At 36.8% G+C, this 22,946-nt stretch overlaps 3 protein-coding genes across 13 annotated transcripts; 2 read left to right on the plus strand and 1 right to left on the minus strand.

The window, feature by feature from the left end:
* The first annotated feature begins 9,808 nt into the window (after positions 1–9,808).
* LOC137742498 (uncharacterized) lies at positions 9,809–17,527 on the plus strand. 5 transcript variants are annotated; one of them, XM_088679796.1, is made up of 8 exons: positions 9,809–10,297; positions 11,310–11,473; positions 12,115–12,277; positions 12,407–12,625; positions 13,060–13,186; positions 13,431–13,561; positions 14,170–16,836; positions 16,953–17,527. In XM_088679796.1, exons 6-8 carry the CDS (start codon positions 13,483–13,485, stop codon positions 17,318–17,320), a joined length of 3,114 nt encoding a protein of 1,037 aa, XP_088535922.1. In that variant the 5' UTR covers positions 9,809–10,297; positions 11,310–11,473; positions 12,115–12,277; positions 12,407–12,625; positions 13,060–13,186; positions 13,431–13,482; the 3' UTR covers positions 17,321–17,527. The 5 variants fall into 5 exon arrangements, with proteins under 5 accessions (XP_088535922.1, XP_088535923.1, XP_088535924.1 ...); XM_088679798.1 differs by having other exon boundaries at positions 10,170–10,297; positions 11,315–11,473; positions 12,354–12,625; XM_088679799.1 differs by having other exon boundaries at positions 10,170–10,297; positions 11,315–11,473; positions 12,361–12,625.
* Positions 10,083–12,914, plus strand: LOC148692791 (RHOMBOID-like protein 1). Its single transcript, XM_088680227.1, has 7 exons — positions 10,083–10,297; positions 10,422–10,467; positions 11,164–11,217; positions 11,310–11,380; positions 11,861–11,944; positions 12,115–12,277; positions 12,849–12,914. The coding sequence occupies exons 1-7, from the start codon at positions 10,083–10,085 to the stop codon at positions 12,912–12,914; spliced, it is 699 nt and encodes a 232-aa protein (XP_088536353.1).
* On the minus strand, positions 17,115–22,595 carry LOC148692792 (varicose-related protein-like). Of its 7 annotated transcripts, none has more exons than XM_088679827.1 (6): positions 22,310–22,555; positions 22,103–22,176; positions 21,616–21,796; positions 21,205–21,288; positions 20,568–20,639; positions 17,115–17,237 (listed from the first exon to the last, which is right to left on the minus strand). In XM_088679827.1, the coding sequence occupies exons 1-5, from the start codon at positions 22,401–22,403 to the stop codon at positions 20,617–20,619; spliced, it is 456 nt and encodes a 151-aa protein (XP_088535953.1). In that variant the 5' UTR covers positions 22,404–22,555; the 3' UTR covers positions 17,115–17,237; positions 20,568–20,616. The 7 variants fall into 7 exon arrangements, 5 of the variants coding, with proteins under 5 accessions (XP_088535953.1, XP_088535954.1, XP_088535952.1 ...); XM_088679828.1 differs by having other exon boundaries at positions 17,216–17,234; XR_015953362.1 differs by lacking the exon at positions 17,115–17,237 and adding an exon at positions 20,005–20,252 and having other exon boundaries at positions 21,632–21,796; positions 22,310–22,568.
* Between the last annotated feature and the right edge of the window lie 351 nt (positions 22,596–22,946).

Raw genomic sequence — 22,946 nt, forward strand, 5'->3', positions numbered from 1 at the left:
AGGATCGGCTTTAGGGTATGGCACTGTGCTAAGTATAATTAACCAAGAGCATTCCATTAGAAGTATATATAGTGAAATCTGTCAACTAGCCCGAGTTCTTCTAGCGTACCTCTAAGCTTAGAGTGTGGTTGAGATTTCATGGAACTTGACGGGCTCATCGTGATGACGTGTCTCCTCGATTGACGTGTGATTCGATTCATGTACTAATGGAGTGGCACCATATTATATTATACTTGTTTATTAAGTATGTTTTGATTTGTGCATTGATATGTTTGTGGAATGTGGTTCGATTTGTATGATTGGCATGATGTGATGAAATGTGAAGGCTAGAAGTGGACCGTTAACCCATTGCCATGGGGTTTGTTGCTTCGGAGCTTTTTTCATATCCCATTTCATTGTTTCATTTCTCGTTTCGTTGACCATTCTAAATTTAGTACTTGTACTTTGCTTCATTTCGTTGAGCTTTTGTAAATTGTGCACTTGATTCATGTTTTGTTTGTTCGAGTCGTTGATATATTTCTTGGCTTTCAGCTCAGTTCTGTTGAGTGATCTAGAACTGGGTATCTGCTGGGGTTTCGTTGAGTGGTCCGATTCTCTGCTCTGTCTGGATTTCGTTGGGTGGTCCAGAATCCCTCATGCTTCGCGATTCCGTTGAGTGGTCCAGAATAATATCTAGCTTGGATTTCATTGAGTAGTTCGATACGCATTGTACTTCGCGATTTCGTTGAGTGGTTCGGAATCATATCCACTCGGATTCCGTTGAGAGGTTTGGAATCCTTTCTACTCCGCAATTTCGTTGAGTGGTCCATAATCGTATCCTGGTTTAGATTCCGTTGAGTGGTATGGAATCTCGCTTGGTGTTTTGGTTCCATTGAGTGGTCAAGAACTTAATCTTGTTGGATTTTGTTGAGTGGTCCGAAATCTCATTTTTCAGAGATGTAGGCTTTGGCCGAACTGTGTCACTCTAGCCCTGCATTTCGGTGTTTTGTATGTGTTATTGATGATGTGATTGTAGAATGATGTTGGTTGTGATTGTTGGCATTATGATTAGACTTGATGATCAATATGGTTAGAGAATATTTTTTTGCTTCGTAGTTTGGTCTTTGAAATATTGCATGATATGCATTGTGGTATTATGTTGAGACATAGTGATTTATGTGACAATTGTTCGAGTATAGTGAAAGACAAACTACGAATGGCTTGATCGCTGTTTAGGGTACGTAGGCAGTCTAACGAGGTTAGATGTAGCCATAAAGTTTACGAAGATTTATATGCAATTCGAATCTTGAGTTGCACTTTGTACATATCTCGGAGGCGGGTTTGTTAGATTTATAGATACTTGGTGACGTCAAGTGTCGACCCTGACCGTATGTCGAGATTGGGGCGTGACAATGGGCATTTGTTGTTTCAAACCATCATCATTGATAAAGGGCAAGGTAGTTTTAGGCATAATGTCAGGACCCAAATGTTGCTTAAGACAGCTAACATGAAAAACTTGATGTAACTTGCAGCCTTTAGGGAGTTTTAACTTGTAAGCTATTGAGCCTATCTGCTTCAAAACTTCAAAATGACCATAAAATCGAGGCTGGAGTTTGTGATAAGAGTGAGAAGCTAAGGATTGCAACTAATAAGGTATAAGCTTGAGATAAACCAATTGCCCCACAACAAACTCTCTCTTAGTTTTATGCCTGTCAAATTGCACCTTCATTCTGTTCCTAGCTTTGTCCAAGTTGGATTTGAGTAAAGACAGAAGTCTATCCCTGGCTATCAAACTTTACTCCACCATTTCCACTCTTGATGTGCCAATCTCATAAGTTGCAATGTCCGGTGCCCCGGGGGGGGGGGGGGATCCATAAACCAGTTCGAATGGAGTAAATTGTGCAGAGGTATGATAAGAAGTGTTGTAGCTCCACTCAGCCCACGGTAGCCAATGTAACCATTTCTTAGGTTGTGCATTGGTGAAACATCTTAAATAAGTCTCCAAGCACCTATTGAGAACCTCAGTTTGGCCATCGGCTTGGGGGTGGTAACCTGAGCTTAGGCAGATGGTTGAACCTTGGAGTTTAAAGAACTCCTTCCAGAAAGAGCTCAAGAAGATAAGGTATGTATCACTAACTATAGATGCAGGCATGCTATGTAATTTGAAGACATGGTTCACAAATGCATAAGCCACAATGGAGGCAGTGTAAGGGTTTGCTAATGCCACAAAGTGGGCATAATTGGAAAGCTTGTCTAAAATCACCATTATCACAGATTTACTAGAGCACAAAGGAAGACCCCCAATGAAATCCATGCTAATGTCTCTCCAAATACCTTGAGGAATTGGCAAAGGTTGTAACAAACCTGAAGGAGCAATGGTTTTATATTTATGTTGTTGGCAAACTGTGCACTTAGAAACAAATCTCTTTACATCATTCTTTATGCCTGGCCAATAAAAGTCACGTTTAACCTTCTTATATGTCTTAAGAACCCCCTCATCCCCTAAAGTGGGTGTGGAATGGTGCTCAATGAGAACCTTATCTCTCCAAATCGAACTGGGACTGAGCACTATTCTTGATTTATACTTGAGCAGCCTATTGTCAACCTGGTAGTGAGAGGTAGTTGTTGTATCTTTAGCTAAATCTTGCACCTTTTGCAAGATCCATTCATCCTTTTCATTGAACCTCTTCAAATCATCAATCCACCCCATATAGGGATATGAGATAGCTTGACAAGTAACAACCTTTCCAAGGTGGGCATTGGTTTCTTCTTGATTCTAAGAGGTCTCAACTACCCTTGAGAGAGCATCCACAACCACATTTTCAGAACCACTCTTATATTGGGTCTCATAATCAAATCCAAGCAACTTAGATACCCATTTTTGTTGGAAATGAGTATGTGCACTATTACTGAGGAAGTATCTCAGACTATGTAGTCTGTTTTAATGACAAAGTGCCTTCCCTGCAAATAATTTTGCCATTTCTTGACAGCTTGCACTATTGCTATCAGTTCTCTTTCATAAGTTAAGAGTGATTAGTTCTTAGGACCAAGTGTTTGACTAGAAAAGGCAATAGGTTTTCCCCTTTGTTGTAGCACTACCCCTATGCCATTCCCAGATGCATCACATTCAATGACAAGGGGCATTGAAAAATTAGGCAATGTAAGTACCTGAGGAGAAGCCATAACTTGCTTGAGGGTAAGAAAAGCCTCATGAGCACTAGAATTCTAATTGAACCTATCTTTTTTTGTCAACTCATAAAGGGGTTGGCAGATTTTGCCATAGCCTGGAATAAACTTTCTATAGTAGCCAGTTAGGCCTGTGAACCTTTTCAATCCCTTTACATTCACAGGTATAGGCAAATCAACTATTGCTTGAAGTTTGGAGGGATCAGTTGCTACACATTCTCTAGAAACTACATGCCCTAAATATTCAACTTTGGACTAGCCCAAAGAGCATTTTTGTTTCTTCACAAAAAACTTATGATATGTGAGTACCTGGAATGTTGTTCTTAAATGTGAAAGGTGATCCTGACATGACTTGCGATATATGAGAATATCATCAAAGAACACAAGCACAAATTTCCTTAAGTAGGGTCGGAAGATATCATTCATTAAGCTTTGGAATGTAGCAGGTGCATTTGTGAGCCCAAAGGGCATCTCTAGGAACTCATAGTGTCCCTCATGAGTATGAAAAGCAATCTTCTCGATATCTTCTTCACACATTCAAATCTGGTGGTAACTAGATCGCAAATTAAGCTTGGTAAAGAACTTAGCCCCATACAATTCATCAAGCAAGTCATCTATTAATGGGATAGGGTATTTGTTTTTTATGGTAATGGAGTTTAGCTCTTTATAGTCCATGCAAAGCTTACAACCGTCTTTCTTCTTCAACACAAGTAACACTAGGTAAGCAAAAGGGCTTCGACTTGGACAAATGAAACCTACTTGTAGCACCTCAGTTACTGCTTTTTCTATTTCAGACTTTTGGAGAAGACCATAGTGGTAGGGTCTGATGTTGGGCGGTTTGGTGCTTAGCAAGAGAGAAATCTTGTGGTCATGCACTCGTGAAGGTGGTAGAGAAGTAGGAATTCCAAATGGAGGCTCAAAGTCTTGTAGTTGAGATAGAGTTAACTCAGAAGCCTCCATTTTAGAACCTTCAAGTGAGTAGAGCACCAATCCCAAAGTAGAATTCAAAAACTCTTTTTCCAATTGTGCAAAGATATTGTTTGTAAAGAAGGTAATGGATGAGAGTTGCTATGGATAAGTTTATAATGTTGGTCATTCACTATGAATTCCATAGTTAAAAGATGGAACTCCCAGAGTATAAGGCTGATGGTAGATAACCAATCAACACCTAAAACAACATCACATCCACCAAGTGGAAGAGTAAAAAATGTATGAGTAGATGTATAACCCCTTAAAGATATGGAAGCCTCTTTATAACAGCCCTGACTCTTCACTTTTCCTCCATTAGCCACCATAACTTCAAAAAGTTTTGTGCTCTGCAATTGCCAACCCATTTGTTTCACCAGCCTAGAATCCACAAAACTTTAAGAACTACCATAATTTGGTAAGATTTTCATTGTTTGGCTGCCAGTGAAGCCTACCACTTTCATAATTTGAGGTGTTTATTTGGATATAGTCCTAAAATAAGCCCTAAAATAAGCTCATTCACTAAGTTCCATATGTTGGATCTTAGCCAATGCATCATCAGGTGGTTTAAATACTACCTCGTATTCTCCTAGGAAATCGATCATCAACAATTGTTTTTGGCCACACTCATGTCCATGAACCCACTTCTCATCACATAACCAACAATCACCCCTCTCTCTTTTTTTGAATTTCTTCAGATGAGATTTTCTTGAGTGGTAAGTTAGGGAGCTGAGGATTGGCAACATTGTGGGGGTTAGCAGGCTGTGGTGTGGGTTTGTACCGAGGGAAAGGTTTTTGGTAACCAAATTTAAGCTTAGCATACTTAGTATCCAATTAAATAACTATAGAAATAGCCTCATGGACAGTGGCAGGGCGTAGCAATTTCACATCAAATCTCAATTCTTTCTTTAAACCACCTAGGAAACTACTCTTAAGGAAAATTGGACCAACATCAGAAGTTCTATTAGCAAGCCTACGAAACCCAGTAATATTCCTTGAGAGTATCTAATTGACGGAGTTTGAAGAGAGATTTAGTGCAATCTTCAAATTCTGAAGGTCCAAATTCACGGCAAAACGCAGTGGTGAATCATCCCAATGTGGTGTAGTGACCAAATAGTCCATCCATTGAAAACCACTGCAACGCCTCGCCCTCCAAGTGAAAAGAGACTATAACCACTTTTTGATGCTTCGCAGTGCCATAGTAAGTGAAAAATTGCTCGGCCTTGTAAATCCAAGCAATCAAATCATCGCCATTGGTGAATTTGGGAAATTTGATACAATGTTGCAGGTTTTGCCGTTGTTGGTGTGCACCGTCATAGATCTCGCAGCATGGAGTGTGTATAAGCTCTCATTCTCGGAGATCTAGGAGATTCTCCATGATCGAAGGTGAACGACGCTCTGGATTTGAGGTTTCACCACCATTCTTTCCCCTATAAGAGAGTTCACGGCGAAACTGCTCAAAGCAAATCGCGAGTTTGACGTCCAGAATATCAGAGAAAGAGGACTACAAAGAAGTAAAAGAAGCTTCGAGAGCAGCCATTATCTCATCCATGGCCATAAAGCAAGTGGTGGTAGTGTGTTTGGGTATGCACGGAAGGGAAACCAGGACCGGCAATGGGTGATACCAATGTTAGGACCTAATTCAACCTTGACCTGTTGCAGCAGGGTATAACAATGGAGTATGGGAGTGATGGAGAAGAAGGGGACCTAAGCTCCTATTTTTTGGAATAATATTTTTAATTCAATTAACCGTTGGAAGTCCACTACAACCATTCGGCCATATAAAGCCATACAAACTATGCCATCTGGCCATTTCAGCACAAAACAACAAAAGCATAACCAATTGTAACTAACCCCATGCTTAATACTAACTCACTTACTAAAAATGTGATTAAGAAAATCACATGGATTACAGTTCATAACGTAGTGGAGAGAGCGTTGAGGTCGAGAGAGATGTGGTTGGGGATCGGCGCAGGAAATTGGAATGTTTAAGGAGGACGAGCAAGAAAAGGGATGGAGGAGGGAGTAATGGGAGGAGGAAGGGGGATGGAGGAAGGGGTGAGAGCAAAGAGAGTGAGTGAGGCAGATGAGTGAGAGAGATAGGAAGAGAGTGAGAAGGACATTTCTTAATAATTAATTTTAATTGTCATATAATTAATTTTTTATTTCTGTTGGATAAGTAGTGGGCTCATAAAAAATTAATTTTTAATGTTTTAAGTTTTGTTGGATAAGTACTAGGCCCCATTCTTGTCACGTCATTATTTAACAGCTAAATTGACAGAAAATTTAATGGAGGTATAACATTGCAACGAATTCATAAGTTAAGGTATGACATTACAATGTTTAAAACATAAGGTATGAAATTGTGGTTCGACCAAAAGTTTAGGTAGTTTTGTGTAATTTACCCAAAATTTTAGTTGTGGATTATGGGGAACTGACGCAGTGGTAGTCCCATTTCATGTAAGTTGCTTTCGTTTGTGTGTTTTTGGTGAAATTATGATGAGGAGGGTTGGATAGTTGGATTGGTTTTTATTTATTTATTTATTTATTGCTTTGTTGTTGTTGTGAATTAGAGTGGGATCAATCAAGGTTGAGACCTTTCTAGGTAAGAGTAATTGTGAAAGTTATGTTTTTACAAATTTTTAGGTAAGAGTAATCTGATGTCAAAGTGTTAAATAACCATTCTCACTCAAGAGAGTCCTAGGTATAGGAGCCCCCGATACGAGATACAAACAAAGCCACATGATTTTGTTTGCGTCTATACAAACAAAGCCACATGGTTATAGCTTATAATATCATCTTACCAAAACTAAAGATACTTATTTTTAGTGGGAAATATTTTGCTTAAATATATATGTTTGCAAGATTAAATGAAAACTTCCTAAACGTATGGGGTTTAATTGAATTCTCACCACCACAACCACCTTCATATAATTAGGGCAAACGGCCAATTTAGGAGGTCTCCCTTCAATCCCCGGCATATTATTGTGATTTGATGAAGCTCCCAGTTAAATGAACTACATGGGCATGTAGGTAGCCCCAAAAATATCCTTAGGTACAACTATAACAAAAGCATTATGACGGATCGCTCTAAAATGGAAGGAGTGGGATTCTCTTCTTCTTCTTTATTTTTCCATTCCTACTATTCAAGTAATAGAAGATTGGGCCCACCACGTTCATCAAAGTGAGTCAAACAACTCCAATTTGGGCGCGCCACAGCTGTTGGATTTCCAACAATTTGTTGATCCGGACCGTTAGATTCCCAACAGTAAAGGAAAATTGGAAAATGATGCTGATGTATCACGTGGTGCTTTGTAGCGCATCTGATTTCAAAAAATTGAAAATTTTAACGGCTAAAATTAATCCAATGGTGAAAATTTCAAAAAAAAAAAAAAAAAAAAAAAAAAAATCTAAAAACCTTACAAAGTTCACACTTGAACAAAAATCAGACCGAATATTACTAATGAATAATGATACGTGGCGCGACGAAAGTGGTTGAAAATCTCATCAAAAATCAAACTCGTTTGGGTTTATCATACAACTTGTGTTTAGTTTTCTTTAGCAAACTCATCCTTCTTGTTGTCAATTGCTAGTTGCGTGCCTTTTGATAGTCTTAGACCATCTCCAAAGAAGATATTAAAAATACCACATAGACTTATAACGGTAACAAATGACATATAATTTACTCCAACTGATATATGTAATATGACACGAAAAAGAAAGCTAAGCTTACATGGACAAAGAGATATCAAATTTGAAGTTGCCTTCAAATTTGATTTTTGCTATTTCCAAAGGTAATTCACTTGCCTTACCTTAAATGCTAGCATAGTTAAGTATTATTTTATTACTTTTAAACCCACAACAACCCAACTTTTATTATTTTGTTTGAAAAAAACATAAATGAAACAATAAATTTGGCATACCGAGTGGAAGGAAAATATTGACAATATGTAAAATTGCCAAGTCAGTCATTAAATTTAAATTTGATGTTTTGAATCCAATGTCTCATTTGGAGATGCTCTTACATCATTTTTTTTTTTAAAAGGCTTATGCCCCTTTGTCAACCAAAAAAAAAAAAATTCAATTAATTAAAATTTTGTACAAGTACTAGAACGGTAGAACCACCTTAAAACGAAGAATCAATTTCTTTTCAAACACCTTTGCATAATTTTGGAATTTCTCAATCATCAAGTCATGAAATTATTACCCAATGAGAACGTTTGCGTCATGTAATGAAATTAGTTTGAAAATTAACTATGAGGTGAGAAGTGTCCTTAATCTTTTCGTGTCTTTCTATCTTATTTGTATTTCAAATTAACTTGTATAATTGACAAACACTAATTAGCTAATATGCAAGACATCTTCAACATAACCTTTTAATTTGTAAATGATTGTAAATATGAATTTACTGCACAACACTATCAATAAATATACTGATTACAACAAATTAAACAAAAAAATCAATAACATATCAACGCGAAATTATAATACTCATTTTCACAAATTCTCATCTATTTTTTTTTTTTAATTACAAACAACATTACTATTATGATAGAGGACGAGATAGAGTCTAACCCAAAATGCAGTATGTTGTCATTGTTGTACCAAGGGTTGTATTCAATTACAACAAAGTAGACACATGAAAGCCGATAACACACCAATATAAAACTAAAACACTCACTACGAGACTCACAAATTCTCTATTCTTTTTTTTTTTTTTAAATTACAAACGACATTACTATTCTCATCTATATTAAAAAGAAGAGATAAGAGTATGAACCCAGAACGCAGTATATTAAAAAAAAATACTTAAAATTAGGAATACTATCTTAGCACAATATTGCTTGAAACCGAAGCAGATCCCACAAACACTTTCCAGAGAAATCTAAATCATAAAGCTAAAACTACTTAACCATAAAGCCTTCACATTCCCCTCCAACTTAGGGATGTCAATTCTAACTGTTAAACCTGATAATCGAGGATAACCTTCTGAATGGATTGGATTTGAGTTTGAAAATTTGGGTATATTTTGGGTATGGGGAAAACCGTGATTATTATTCGGTTATGGTTTTTGATATAGTTATAGAGATCCCCAATCTGTATCTATCCCCAAATCCGAACCGAATAACATATATTGTATATAATATTAAAGTTTTTTTTTTTTAAAAATATACATATATTTATTTATTATTCACCCAGTCCATTACTTTGAGAATACAAAAATTGCATGATTTGAAAGAGTTCAACAACTTTAATATGAATCAAAACTATGAGAATTCAATGATACTTATGAGAGATATCAAATATCAAACCAACTTTATCAAAGTTTAGCTTTAATTTTTATGCTTTACAAGATCCATTTATTAAATCATTATATACATCAAATATTTAATGACGAAATTAATATTTACTAAATTATCATTCGTCAATTGAATAGATATATTATTTTTATTGATGAATATGGATATAACTGTTAATCGATTAAGAATCTGTTATTCGGTGGGTATGGTTATGGATAATACCCGATAATTAATTTACAGTTATGAATATGATTAGTTTTCATTGTTATGGGAATGCATATAATATTTTCGTTCCCAAACCGAACCAATGTCATCTCTACTCCAACCCAAGAAACATAATTTTATTTTTTTTAAAAACCCAAAAGTAGGAAAAAAAAAAAAAAAAAAAAAAGAGGCAAAATTCAAAACCCATTCATTCAATTTTGTCCTACATTTTGATTTCGATGAGACTCGAATCAAAACCCAAATGGGGTTTCTGGGTCTGAATCAAAATCCTTGATTGAAGACAAAAAAAAAAAAAAACGAAAAAAGGGGAGATTTTTATGGAGAGAGGCCAACCTGCTGCGCCGAGCAGCTTAGAGATAAAAGGTGGCGAGTCCACGGCGGGGCGACAACGTTGTGCACCCGGCGGGACAGCCTCCGGAGTCGACGATGCCGCGGCGGTCGTTCAGCGAGTACAGCCCGTTGAAGAGGTGGGTGTCATGGCTGGTGCCGTCGATTGTGGTGGCCAACATTGTGGTTTTTGTGGTGACCATGTTCGTGAACGATTGCCCCAAGAACTCCGACACTTGCATTGGTCGGTTCCTCGGCCGCCTCTCCTTTCAGCCCTTCAAGGAAAACCCACTTCTTGGGCCGTCTTCAACCACGTAAGGCTTTCACTCTTTCATTAATTTCTCTTTGTTTAAATTTGTTGGGGTTTTGAGTTTTGGTTTGAAATTTGTGTTTTGGGATTTATTGGGTATTTACATGTGGAAATTTGGAAAATTTTAGTTGTGGATTGTGGGGAATTGCCGGAGTGGCGGCGAACCCGTTTCATGTAAGTTGATCTCGTTTGTGTGTTTTTGGTGAAACTATGATGAGGAGGGTTGGATAGTTGGATTGGTTTTGTTGTGAAATTAGAGAGGGATCAATCAAGGTTGAGACTTTTTTAGGTAAGAGTAATTGTGAAAGTTATGTTTTTACCATTTTTTTGGTAAATTTTATGACTTGGTGGATTTGGAATTTTGGTTATATTACATATATTTGTAAAGAAAATAGTTGAACTGCATAAAACTTGATGTAATTCTGCTTTTAATCAATGTTGGACTTGGGAACCCTAGTGAATATAGAAGCGAATCTACCATTAGTTGAGAAACTTAAATGAGCTTGACGGGTAATGAGGGTTTATGTATTTAGTGACATTCAGGCAATGCTTGATGTCTATTTGATGTCGGCATATCGGAAATGCTTGAACAAAGGAGAAAGGTGCTCAAAGAGCTGCAAGTAGTGAACTACTTGGTTTGATTAGATTGCTATGTTAACCAAAATGTCCCCTGTAATATGTTACAGGGTTAAAGTTTTACAGTAGTGTTCTTTAGCGATTTAGTTTCAAAATTTTTGTTTGACTTTCCTTGCTCTGTGAGGTCAATGGTAGAATGATTCTTTAAAGCTGTTTAAGAGCGGTATGCATTCTTAAGGGACTTGTTTGTCATTCTTTTAAGCTGTTTAGTGTGCTTATTTCATTATGCATCAGCCAAAGTCTATAACTGCTAAAAGTAGCAATACAAGGGCAAGGGAGATATCATCTGTTTGGAAATAAGAGCCATAGACATGCCCCATAAGGGTCAATAGGTCTCAGTTGCATATCTAACTTGTTTCTCATGTGTTTTCATCCTGAAGGTTAGAAAAGATGGGTGCTCTAGACGCGCAGAGAGTGGTTCATCAACACCAGGGATGGCGGCTGATTTCATGTATGTGGTTACATGCTGGAGTTTTCCATGTGCTTGCCAATGTGCTGAGCCTTGTATTCATTGGAATTTGGCTTGAGCAAGAATTTGGATTTGGTATGCATCTGGATTTTTAGCTTCATGTATGTTATCATGCATGTATAGCCACATCCATAAATGTTTGTGGTAAAAGATAAAGCACACGACATAAATTGTAGAATAATAAATTAGTTACCATTTCATAAATCTAGAAGAGAAACACTTTCCAGATGGCTTTAGCTACCTTGCGATTAATCTAGAGAGGATTTCTATGCATTTGTTTATTGAATTGTAATCCTAGAGTAGTGGTCGTGTAGTGCTGGTTGCATTATAACTTACACCAGTATGTTGCTAGGTCTGATGGAAACAAGAGGACATTTTATTCTGCGGTGAGCAAAGAAAAGAGTTTATACACCGAAGATAGGGTTCAAACTTTAGTTTTAGACATAGTATTCCATTTTACAGAATAAAATTGCTTGAAACAGAAGCTGAGAGATTACTTCAGTTTTCCATCACATCTGTGGGAACAAGGATTGTTTTGGATATCCTGTACATGGAGACATGGCACCTCATTTTGAATGTTTTGAGATGCCGTCTATTTGAAAAGATTGAAAAAATAATAGTTTGATGCTGATCTACATCTTGTACAGTTGTTTTGATGAACTGTTTTAACTAATTGGTTTGAAATTCTAATGTTTTTCTGATTTGTTCTTCTGCAGTTCGAATTGGTTTCCTATATCTCACATCTGGTTTTGGTGGGAGTTTGCTTTCAACGCTTTTTATTCAATATGTATTTCTGTTGGTGCTTCTGGTGCACTTTTTGGTTTACTCGGAAGCATGCTTTCAGAGCTCATATCAAATTGGACAATGTATGTAAATAAGGTAAATAAAATTTCTGTATACTCAATGATGCACCTCCTTATAGTTTGTGCACGACCCCTTGATCTTACAGTTTCAGTCCGCAGTTAGCAGCATCGCTTACTCTCCTTTTCATCATCACAATAAACTTAGCAGTGGGAATTCTACCACACATGGACAACTTTGCTCATATTGGAGGATTTGTCTCTGGATTTCTTCTTGGATTTTTTTTTTTTTTTTGATCCGCTCCCAGTTTAAATGGCTTACCCAACGGAATGCTCCCCCTGGATGTGTTAGTACTCCAGTTAAATCTAAACACAAGACGTATCAATATGTCTTGTGGGTCCTCTCTTTGATTTTATTGATTGTTGGGTAAGCTCCTCCTCGATCTCAGAAATTTAATTGTTTGAATTCATGAACCTAATCAATTCCCTGCATGAGTATCTTGTAGGCACAGTTGACGCATGCACATTTTTTTTTTTTTATCAAATCAGAGAACTTGATTTTGTGTAGATATGTAGATATCATGCGTCCTGCAATATGTCTTCATTGTTGTCATTGCGAATAGTCTCTGTATCTGCTTGTTTCTGATCAGAATGGTTTGGAGAAGGCATTGTGTTATCGCTATTCTCTTTGTAGTACTAATTGGTCACTTTGTTGATAGCGGCTTCTAGTTTGTTGTTTTGGGTTGTATGTGTTGGCAGTACTTTGTTGTTTTGTTATTGGAAATAAAAGTTCATTTTCCTCGTATCTGCATAGTATCAGAATATGCAGGCATTTTCTAACAGACGTCATGTTTTTGACAGGTATACTCTTGGCCTGGTTACTCTTTTTCAAGGGGTCAATCTAAACAATCACTGTTCCTGGTGTCATTATTTGAGCTGTGTCCCTGCGTCAAAATGGAATTGCAAGTCACAAAATATTTATTGTTTGGTAAATTAACTTCCGCCTTAATATTTGATAGATAGAAGTGCTTGCTTATTTATGCGATAATGGTTGCATTGAGTCATTCTAGTTGGCACGCCGTTTAATCTAATGCCTTGAAGAAATGTAATTTAAGAAATGACTAAGAAATTCTGAGTCAGGAAATTGCTTCTACAATGTACTTTGTTGGTACTATAATTTGATTTCGTACTGACATATTGTTCTTTATATGCATTATGCACCAACCTTGCAGTCGAGCCAGATAGGAAATCAGCTGAACTTAACATCCGTAAGCAACGGTAGAAATGGAACATATTCGTTGTCGGATCCCAGCCCCTCCCAGACTCAGCAGCTATGTGCTGAGCTTTGCAGTTGACCATACATGTACAGATTTCAGATTTGAATATTTCAGAATACTTCTTTGTCTGTTATGTTGGAGAATACTTCTTTGTCTGTTATGTTGTAGAATACTTCTTTGTCTGTTATGTTGTAGAATACTTAACATTTGATAAAAAAAAACATAATGACAAAACATTTTGATATAAATAAACTTCTAAGGATTTATTTTTTAATTTTTTTTATAATGATTTGGGATGTAGGAAGGAAACAATTGCTTTTTAAATAAAATAAAAATTATGCCGTCGTGAAATTTTGACTGACTTTCTTTTTGTTTCTTTTTTGTTGTTTTTTCATCTTGGACTTGGTGTTCACAGAAAGTGCCACATGGAACTTGGTGTTTCTTTTTGTTGTTTTTTCGTCATTTACTTGAACTTTTCCCTTCTCATATTTGAATTTTAAAGAACCAGAAACTGTGATGCAAGTTCCTCCTATGGTCCTATTCTTCTATAAATTGTCTTGTCATGCAACAAATGGAACTTACCAATTTCACAACTCAACACCCATCTCTCTATTTCTTTCTGCTTCTCTCTCTTGTTATGAAATGGGGGTTTTGGTTGTGAAATTGATCTTAACATGCATACTTTCCTGTGCAGTGTTCGTTTGCTGTTGGAGCTTCCAACAATCGGGACTTGGAGGGAATGCGACGGATAGGCTGGCGCTGCTAGCCATCAAAGCTCAAATAAAGCAAGATCTCCATAATTACAATGTGATGAGCTCCTGGAACGAATCCATGCACTTTTGCATGTGGCATGGTGTGACGTGCAGTCGACGACATCGCCAAAGGGTCACCAACCTGGACCTACAATCTCAAAATCTGGTAGGGAGACTATCCCCAAACATAGGAAATCTGAGTTTTCTAAGGGAGCTGCAGCTGCAAAACAACTTCTTTAGTCATGAAATTCCTCCACAAATAGGAAATTTGCGTAGATTGCAGGTATTGCGATTAGACGCTAACTCGTTTAGTGGAGGTATTCCACACAATATATCACATTGCTTCAACCTTATCCTTGTGAATTTCACTCGCAACAAGTTGGTGGGTAAAATTCCTTTAGAAATTGGATTGCTCTCGAAACTGCAAAAATTTGCATTAGAATCTAATAATGTAACGGGACAGGTCCCTCCTTCCTTGGGGAACCTTTCGTCTCTCCAGGGACTAGGTCTTGCTGGTAATAACTTGATGGGAAACATCCCCAGTTCTCTTGGCCAATTGAATAAATTAACCTTCTTGGGATTGGGCGAAAATCAGTTGTCTGGTAGCATCCCTTCCTCCATTTATAACCTCTCTTCTCTTGTTACATTTTTCATGGCATTTAACCAAATTCAAGGGAGTATTCCATCAGATATTGGCAAAAGTCTTCCTAATCTCGGAGTCTTTAGCGTCGCCTCAAACCAATTTACTGGGTCCATTCCTCCCTCAATATCCAATGTCACAAGTGTGTGGATATTTGAAGTTCAGGGCAACAACCTAATCGGACAGGTACCGAATCTCCAAATGCTTCACAACCTCCGGAAGTTCAACGTTGGATCTAATAATATTGGAAGCAGGAAAGATGGTGACTTAAGTTTTCTCTCGGACTTGACCAATGCCACCCAGTTACAATGGTTGGTTATTAGCAACAACAATTTTGGAGGGACATTGCCCATGTCAATATCCAATCTCTCAACCAAACTTGAAATGTTTTGGATTGGCGGTAACCAAATATATGGAAGCATCCCATCTGGGATAGGGAACCTGGTGAGCTTGGAATCGTTGCTTTGGGGGGATAATAGCTTCACAGGTAACATCCCCTCTGACATGGGTAAGCTTTCAAACCTTGGAATATTATTTATTGCCAGAAACAAATTATCAGGAAATATTCCGTCTTCCTTAAGAAATTTAACCAAGTTAAATAAACTTGCGTTGGATGAAAATTATCTTGAGGGCAGCATTCCTTCAGGTCTGGGGGAATGCCATGGGTTGCAATCGTTGAATCTTTCTTATAACCTCCTAAATGGCACAATACCCAAACAAGTTTTTAGACTCCCCTCCTTATCGATTTATTTGGCCTTGTCTAATAACCTCTTCACAGGTTCCCTTCCCCCGGAGGTTGGGAATTTCCATAGTCTAAGTGAACTGTATCTCTCTGATAACATGTTATCTGGAGAACTCCCTAGTAGCCTTGGTGGTTGTGAGAGTTTAGAAGTCTTGCATTTGCAAGGAAACTTCTTCAACGGGTCCATTCCTTTGTCTATGAGTTCAGTGAGAGGGATTCGAGATCTAGACCTTTCTCGCAATTATTTTTCAAGTGAAATTCCACATTTTTTAGAAGGCTTTAGAATCCTGAATCATCTGAACCTATCATTCAATCAATTTTGGGGAGTGGTACCAACTGGAGGTGTTTTCAAAAATGCGAGTGCTATTTCAGTTGTTGGCAACCCTAATCTGTGCAGTCCTGTTGCTAATTTAAAGCTTCCCAAGTGCAAGTCTAAAGAGACCAAGAAACAAAGATTGTATCGTAGCTTGAAACTAATACTCCCTTTAGTATTTGGACTTACTCTTCTAGGAATAGCCATGGTGTTCTCCTATTTCTTTCTTTGTTCATCACGGAAGAAAAGGAAAGAAATTTCATTGAGCACTTTGGGGAACACTATTTTGCAAGTGTCATATGCTACTCTACTCAAAGTTACTGACGGGTTCTCAGAGGCTAATTTAATTGGTGCTGGTAGTTTTGGGTCAGTGTACAAAGGAGTTCTTGATGAGGATGATAAAGCTCAACTTGTTGCCGTGAAGGTGTTTAACTTGTTACGACATGGAGCTTTGAGGAGTTTCATAGCCGAATGTGAAGCTTTGAGAAATATTAGGCATCGAAATCTCGTCAAGATTACAACCGTGTGTTCAAGTGTTGATTTTCATGGTAATGATTTCAAGGCTCTAGTTTATGAGTTCATGGACAAAGGGAGCTTAGAGGAGTGGCTGCATCCACCTACTAGAACTGAGGAGTTAAGAGATCATGTAACCAAGAAGTTAAGTCTTCTTCAGAGGCTAGAAATTGCCATTGGTGTTGCTTGTGCACTAGATTATCTTCATAATCATTGTGAAACGCCAATAGTTCATTGTGATCTCAAGCCAAGCAACGTTCTCTTGGACAACGAATTGACTGGCCATGTTTCTGACTTTGGATTAGCAAGGTTTCTCTCACAAGTAACGAGTAATGTTTCAGCAATTCAGAGTCAGACAAGTTCCGTTGGAATAAGAGGAACGGTTGGTTATGCAGCTCCAGGTATATACATGCTAGATATATACTTCATTATATTTCCTTTTTTTTAATTTTGGAGTATTTAATTTACAAAATTCAAACTGAACTATTTATACACAAATGTGATGTTTGAATTGTAGAGTATGGCATGGGGAGTGAGGTGTCAACGAATGGTGATGTCTATAGCTTTGGCATTCTCTTGTTGGAGATGTTTACAGGGAAGAGACCCACTGACAACATGTTTGGTGATAGCTTCAACCTTCATAATTTTGTCAAGATGGCTCTCTCCGGGCGAGTTACTGAGATTGCAGACGCACCACTTCTTCAAGGAGGCACGAACGAGAATCCAAATCAATGCAGTGTGAGAATTCATAAAGTTGAGGTGTGCTTGAGTTCAATATTTAGAATTGGAATTGCTTGTTCTGCTGAATCCGCAACAGATCGACTAAAAAATATCAATGATGCTGCATCTGAACTTCACTCCATTAGGAATACTTTTCTTGGATAGAAACTCTTTTTCATGAGCTTTTGTGATGGAGAAATTTCCTGTATTGCCTGTGAAGTCTAGCTTTTTTGTTACCACAGTTGATGTGGAAGTTTGCAATGTAAATAATCACCAATGAGGTTCATTGTGTGAAGAGTGTATTACTACTTCTTGTACTTGGTATTTTTGTGTAATATTCACATCGATTAAAATCTAGTTCGTGCCAGGAAATTGTTGAATATTCACATTGACAGATTCCAAATTTTAGAAAGGTTCATAACCTCAAGACCCTCAACATTCAATAAAATCATCTTGGAAGCTGTAAAGATGGTGAGTTGAGTTTCCTATCAGACTTGACCACCATCTGTGTAAGGTGTTTTCCAAAATCAAAGTTCTATTTGAACTGTTGACAACACTAGATTCTGCAAGGGAATTCCTAATCTCAAGCTGCCCTATTGCAAGTCTAAAGAGCTCCAAGAAAAGAAGATTAGCTCATAGCTTGAAATTAATAATCCCTTTAGTATTCGGACTTGATCTACTTGCAAGTGTCATATGCTACTTTCTCAAAAGCCACTGATTGGTTTTCTTCTGCCTATTCGACTGGTGTTTAACATGTTATACGTCACGGAGCATCAAAGAGTTTCATGGCCAAATATGAGGCTTTGAGAAATTTCAAGCATCAAAATCGCGTCAAGGTCATATCTGCATGTTTTCTCAATGATTATTTCAAGGCTCTAGTTTATGAGTTGATGCACCAAAGGAACTTAGAGGAGTGGTTGCATCCCCTCCTGTAATTGAAGAGGTAAGAGACCAGTTTTGAAATACCAACTTTTTTTCGCATCTGTTTTACGTAAAAGTTTATCAAACACTATAATACTACTTGTTTTTTTCAAAAGCACTTTTTTTTTTTCAAAGCTGGGTTTTGCATCTTTGCGTTTTTGACTTTTTTTCACCCAAAACTGTGAAAAAAAGCTGAAGCTGAATGTTTACCAAATATAAAAAGGCTCCTAGCTTTTTTTATAGCCACTTTTTTCAGAATCACCTCAGTACCAAACTAAGGGCTGGTTTGATATTGCTGTGCTTTGAAAACAAGCTGCTTTTGTTGTACTATAAGAATAAGCAGCTGTGAAATAAAGCAGCAGAGTGTTTGGTAAACTTTTTTGTAAAAGTGCCTTTGAAAAAAAAAAACAGTATTATAGTGTTTGGTAAACTTTTATGTAAAACAGATGTGAAAAAAAGCTAGTTTTTCAAAGCTGGGTTTTGCAGCTTCTTGTTTTTTGCTTCTTTTTTTTTTCACCCAAAATTGTGAAAAAAAGCTGAAGCTAAATGTTTACCAAACACAAAAACAGCTCCTAGCTTTTTTTTATACCAGCTTTTTTCAAAATCACCTCAGTACCAAACCAGGTCTAAAGCTTATAGTTGTGTCACTGACCTTATAACTTATTGCCCTATCTTTAATGCACTTCAATTAATATCGTCCTCTAATTGTTAGTATTTAATGAATCTCATCATAAATTGTTACCCAAAATATTAATTATCAAAACAAATAAAGTTGATTGAGTTATAAATTTATCGTGACCCAGTTGGCATGGCTAGTAGAAAAATCAATTTTGTTCATAATTTTCATGTCTTCCTAGTGAACATGGGGCTATAAGCGAACTTCCAAAGGATACGGTGGTGTAATTTGGTCCATGAATTGTCTCCAATTTGCATGCAAGCGGTAGGTGACTGACTCCCAGATAATTCTCGTTACCAAGCAAATTAAATACCATTAATTACGAGCTTATAAACACTTTAATTATTACCTCTATTTTGCTTTTGCAATTAGGAAATTTTCCCCCTTGTGCGTACAATATTATAAGAATATTTTTGTTCTCCACACTCAAATAATGCTTACTACCTTATTTATCACTGTTATATGAGCTTAATACCTTTTAAACGCGTAGTGATGGTGCTAGCTACCTGCTTATTGTGTTTGTTTGTTTTTTTTGTTTCAGAAAGAAAGGGGCATTTGATGTTTGGACAGACATAGTGATGGTGCTAGCTACCTGCTTCTTGTGTTTTTAAAAAGAAAATAAAAAAAGGAGAAAAGGCTAATTTGCACCCATTGGATATTATGATGCCAATTTGCTTGGTTGAGAAACTTGTGGCTTTTCTAATGGAGATTGCGTAAAGGTGCAAACAATTTGTTAATGGTTGTGGCTTTTCTAATGAAGTAAGATAAACTGATAAGCAAAATGAACTAAAAGAATAGAATACATTCCAATTTGATTACCCGTTCAGGTTCAAAAAGACAAAATGAAGAATATTTTTAAGCATCCAAACATCAATTAAAACTAGACAATTAAAAGCAATAACACTAAAGCATTTCATTGAAGACGTAGATAACATATTTGGTTCTTTGTACCTAAAATGGAAAACATTTGCTTTCCTATATGCTGTGAAGTTTGCATAAGTGCTGGAAATTTACAATATATAAAGAGACAATCTCAGAATAAAACACAAAGGAAAAGTAATAAGAAAAGAAAATAGTGTTTTTTACCTATGATCCATGTAAGGAGTAGAATTTTCAGTCACAATTGACAACCCAAGAGCTTTGTAAATCAAATATACAGGAAAAGATCAATAAAAAGTGAATTACGGTTTCTCAATCAGAAAGTAACATTTATTTGAAAAGATTCAGACTCATTTTGGATATAGATAAACAATGGCACGTTAAAAACCAACATGATAAGGCATTCAACATTCAACATTCACGTAAAAAAAATGATATACATGTTATCCATCAATGTTTTGGTAACAAATTCCCAAATTGCTCTATCTACCGAACATTTGCAAATCTATAGTTACAGATGTTCACTTCTATGATATTCAACCCAATACCTACATTATTGGCAAAATGACTTTGTATAGATCTTTTGAGCACCCGAGCCAATGACAATAACATTGAAGGCAACTACAAAAATTGTACATTATACAAAGAGGCAATCTCAGAATCAAAATTGTCAAAATCAATATTTTATGGCTACATTTTTTTCATCAGTCAATCAATATACACAAAACACAGAATCACATACTCGACAAAAATTCAAACCCATAAATCCGAAATTAGCAATGTTATTTCTTACCCTAAAAAATAATCCAAATCTTAATGGTTACATTCGTTAGTCAAGCACTCAACCACTCGGGCACATCGACTACAACTTGGGAATGTTGTGCAAATCTTAGGCAGCTTGAATCATTAAATTTGAGTTGGAAGAAGCTCTGTTACCTGCTCTGCTAGTTGAGGAGTGTCACCAAATTCGGCACTATCATCAGCATCAACACATTTCACACACTCCCGCTTCCAAAACATTTCACAAAATTGAAAACCAAATGAGATTATGTAGTAGAAAAGATTAACGGAAAAATAGATTAAGAAAAGCAATTAATATTAAATAAAGAGGATGAATGATGCTGTCCAATAAATAAGACAGCTATATATATTTCTCGACCATGAGAAAAAACATCAAATTAATAGAGGCATTAATCCTAAGTTTGCCATTCATTGTTGTCGGTCTAAACTTGATGACATATTGTAAAGTCCTCTTACATACAGATTAATGAAATATTAATTTATTTCCATGAGTTATTTGATTTTGCAAATTCAAAATAATTGAAGAATACTGAAAATTACTAAACCCCATCACAACATCCCATTAGCCATTGGTGAAAAATCAAAGACAAAAGTAAATTACTATCTTTCTAAGCATCCAAAGATAGCATACTCAAAATACCAAATTCAACTCCAATGTCATAAAAAATTAAAAAACAAATTAGCCAAATTGGAATAGTTAGATCAAATAAAGATTTAAGTCAACCAATTACACAAAATAATTCATGCAAAGTAGTCTTATAAGAAAATATACCACAATGGTGGTGGAGGAGGCCCAGGCTCAAACAGTGGAGGACAGCAGCATTTAAATATACCGCAGCAGCACGGAATCTACAAACTGCATAATCAAAACCAAAATTTTAAAATTTATATTTAAATTTAATTTTGAAAAAAAAATGCAGTAGAATTGTATAATGAGAAATTCTCCAATGTGGATAAATTAATCTTGCTGGATGTGATCAATTGTATTGGGCTGGCGACCGGATTATGCTCAAATGCCACTAAATTTATCATACACCCTTCTAACTACAATTCAAAGGAAGAAGTTCCAAGTCCATTTGCTCAACTAAAATAAATTGCTTTTCATGATTAAAATAGCCAACCAACCAACACTCATTTGATAAAATTGAACATTTGGAGTTACATATCCACATATTCCACATACTTAAGATCGAAGAAACCTTCTCATGAAGACCACCCAAAGGTCCATTAGTGAATTGTGTGACCAGAGGATTTACTGCACTTGAGTTTCCTCGTGCAGCTGCAAGAGCTATGAGCTTACGTTGACCGTCAGCCACTTCTCCGCTTAAGGTTTGAGTCACCGATGATGCAGAATTAATAGCTTCCTGCAAAGAAGTGAAATAAGAAACCTTAATTTGTTAATGTGAGTAATTACAGTTTTCTCAATTGATTAAAACATCATCCGATGGTGTTTTCTAGACTTTTTTAGTTTTTTTTCCCTTCCTTTCGCAGGCCATTATTTCATTAGCCATCTGCAGAATTGCAATTGATAGAATCGGTGTTCTTTGAAATAATCATAACACTTCACAGCACAATGGCAGCAATTTATACAAATTCTAACAACAAATTGTCAAAAACAATGAGAACAATTACCGGAAATTTCAAATCTTGTGGGGGTTCAGAGTAATTACCAGATAGACGAAAGCTAAAATCAACATTAGTCCAATTTTTTCAAAATAACAACAGCTCCGATCTGAGAAATACACTGCAATTTCGGAAGAAGAAAAAAAAAGCAAGAAAATCCTAAAATCCCTAAGAACCCTAAATTATAAACCCTAAACAAACGCAAAAGGAGAGAGGAGACTCAAATAAAGGGAAAATGGAGAAATTAAACATACCATGATCGGAGCTAGGATGCTTTCCGACGGCCAAATTCATCGACACTGGAGGTGGTTTTCGACCGTCACCGTACCTCCATTTCGCCTCCGCCATGTTTGAGGCTTTCGACCGTCACTACTTAGTTTGTGTGGTTCGTGTCGAGAGATAGGGGGAGTGGAGAGAGAGGAAAAGCAAAGGAAGATGAAAGATTGTGGGTTTTCCAGTAGTGAATGACAGAAATAGGAAGAGTGAGAGATGAGAGGAGAGCGCACGCGTCCAACGCAAACCATACGAACAAAATTACCCTCTCAACTTTTGAGAATTACCCTCCCAACCCAGCCCCATATGGCTGGCATTATTGTAAATAGGGTGAAATTGAGTGGCAGATATTTGATTGTAGCAAAGCTACAATCAATTGCTCCTCAACTTTTCAATGGACTATAATATACGCGCGCTCGTTGTAACATCTCACGTCGCTCAGGGGAGTGATCCTTATATATATATATATATATATATATATATTCACATCCCTACCTAGCACGAGACCTTTTGGGAGCTCACTGGCTTCGGGTTTCATAGGAACTCCGAAGTTAAGCGAGTAGCACGCGAGAGCACTCATATGATGGGTGACCCAGAGCACTCATATGATGGGTGACC

Source organism: Pyrus communis, chromosome 11 (genome assembly GCF_041283825.1).
Source record: "Pyrus communis isolate YQ-2024b chromosome 11, ASM4128382v1, whole genome shotgun sequence".
Lineage (NCBI taxonomy): Eukaryota > Viridiplantae > Streptophyta > Magnoliopsida > Rosales > Rosaceae > Pyrus > Pyrus communis.

What these genes read in the sequence shown, in the direction of transcription:
- LOC148692791 (XM_088680227.1), top strand. Translation starts at nt 10,083, where the DNA reads ATGCCGCGGCGGTCGTTCAGCGAGTACAGCCCGTTGAAGAGGTGGGTG. An exon ending in GGGATGGCGGCTGATTTCAT is followed by an intron (nt 11,381 to 11,860) that starts GTATGTGGTTAC and finishes TCCATTTTACAG; the next exon opens with AATAAAATTGCTTGAAACAG. An exon ending in GGACAATGTATGTAAATAAG is followed by an intron (nt 12,278 to 12,848) that starts GTAAATAAAATT and finishes GTTTCTGATCAG; the next exon opens with AATGGTTTGGAGAAGGCATT.
- LOC148692792 (XM_088679827.1), bottom strand. Translation starts at nt 22,403, where the DNA reads ATGGCGGAGGCGAAATGGAGGTACGGTGACGGTCGAAAACCACCTCCA. An exon ending in TTTTAGCTTTCGTCTATCTG is followed by an intron (nt 21,797 to 22,102) that starts GTAATTACTCTG and finishes ACTTCTTTGCAG; the next exon opens with GAAGCTATTAATTCTGCATC. An exon ending in GAAGGTTTCTTCGATCTTAA is followed by an intron (nt 21,289 to 21,615) that starts GTATGTGGAATA and finishes TTGATTATGCAG; the next exon opens with TTTGTAGATTCCGTGCTGCT.
- LOC137742498 (XM_088679796.1), top strand. Translation starts at nt 13,483, where the DNA reads ATGGAACATATTCGTTGTCGGATCCCAGCCCCTCCCAGACTCAGCAGC. An exon ending in CTTTGCAGTTGACCATACAT is followed by an intron (nt 13,562 to 14,169) that starts GTACAGATTTCA and finishes TTTCCTGTGCAG; the next exon opens with TGTTCGTTTGCTGTTGGAGC. An exon ending in GGTTGGTTATGCAGCTCCAG is followed by an intron (nt 16,837 to 16,952) that starts GTATATACATGC and finishes TTTGAATTGTAG; the next exon opens with AGTATGGCATGGGGAGTGAG.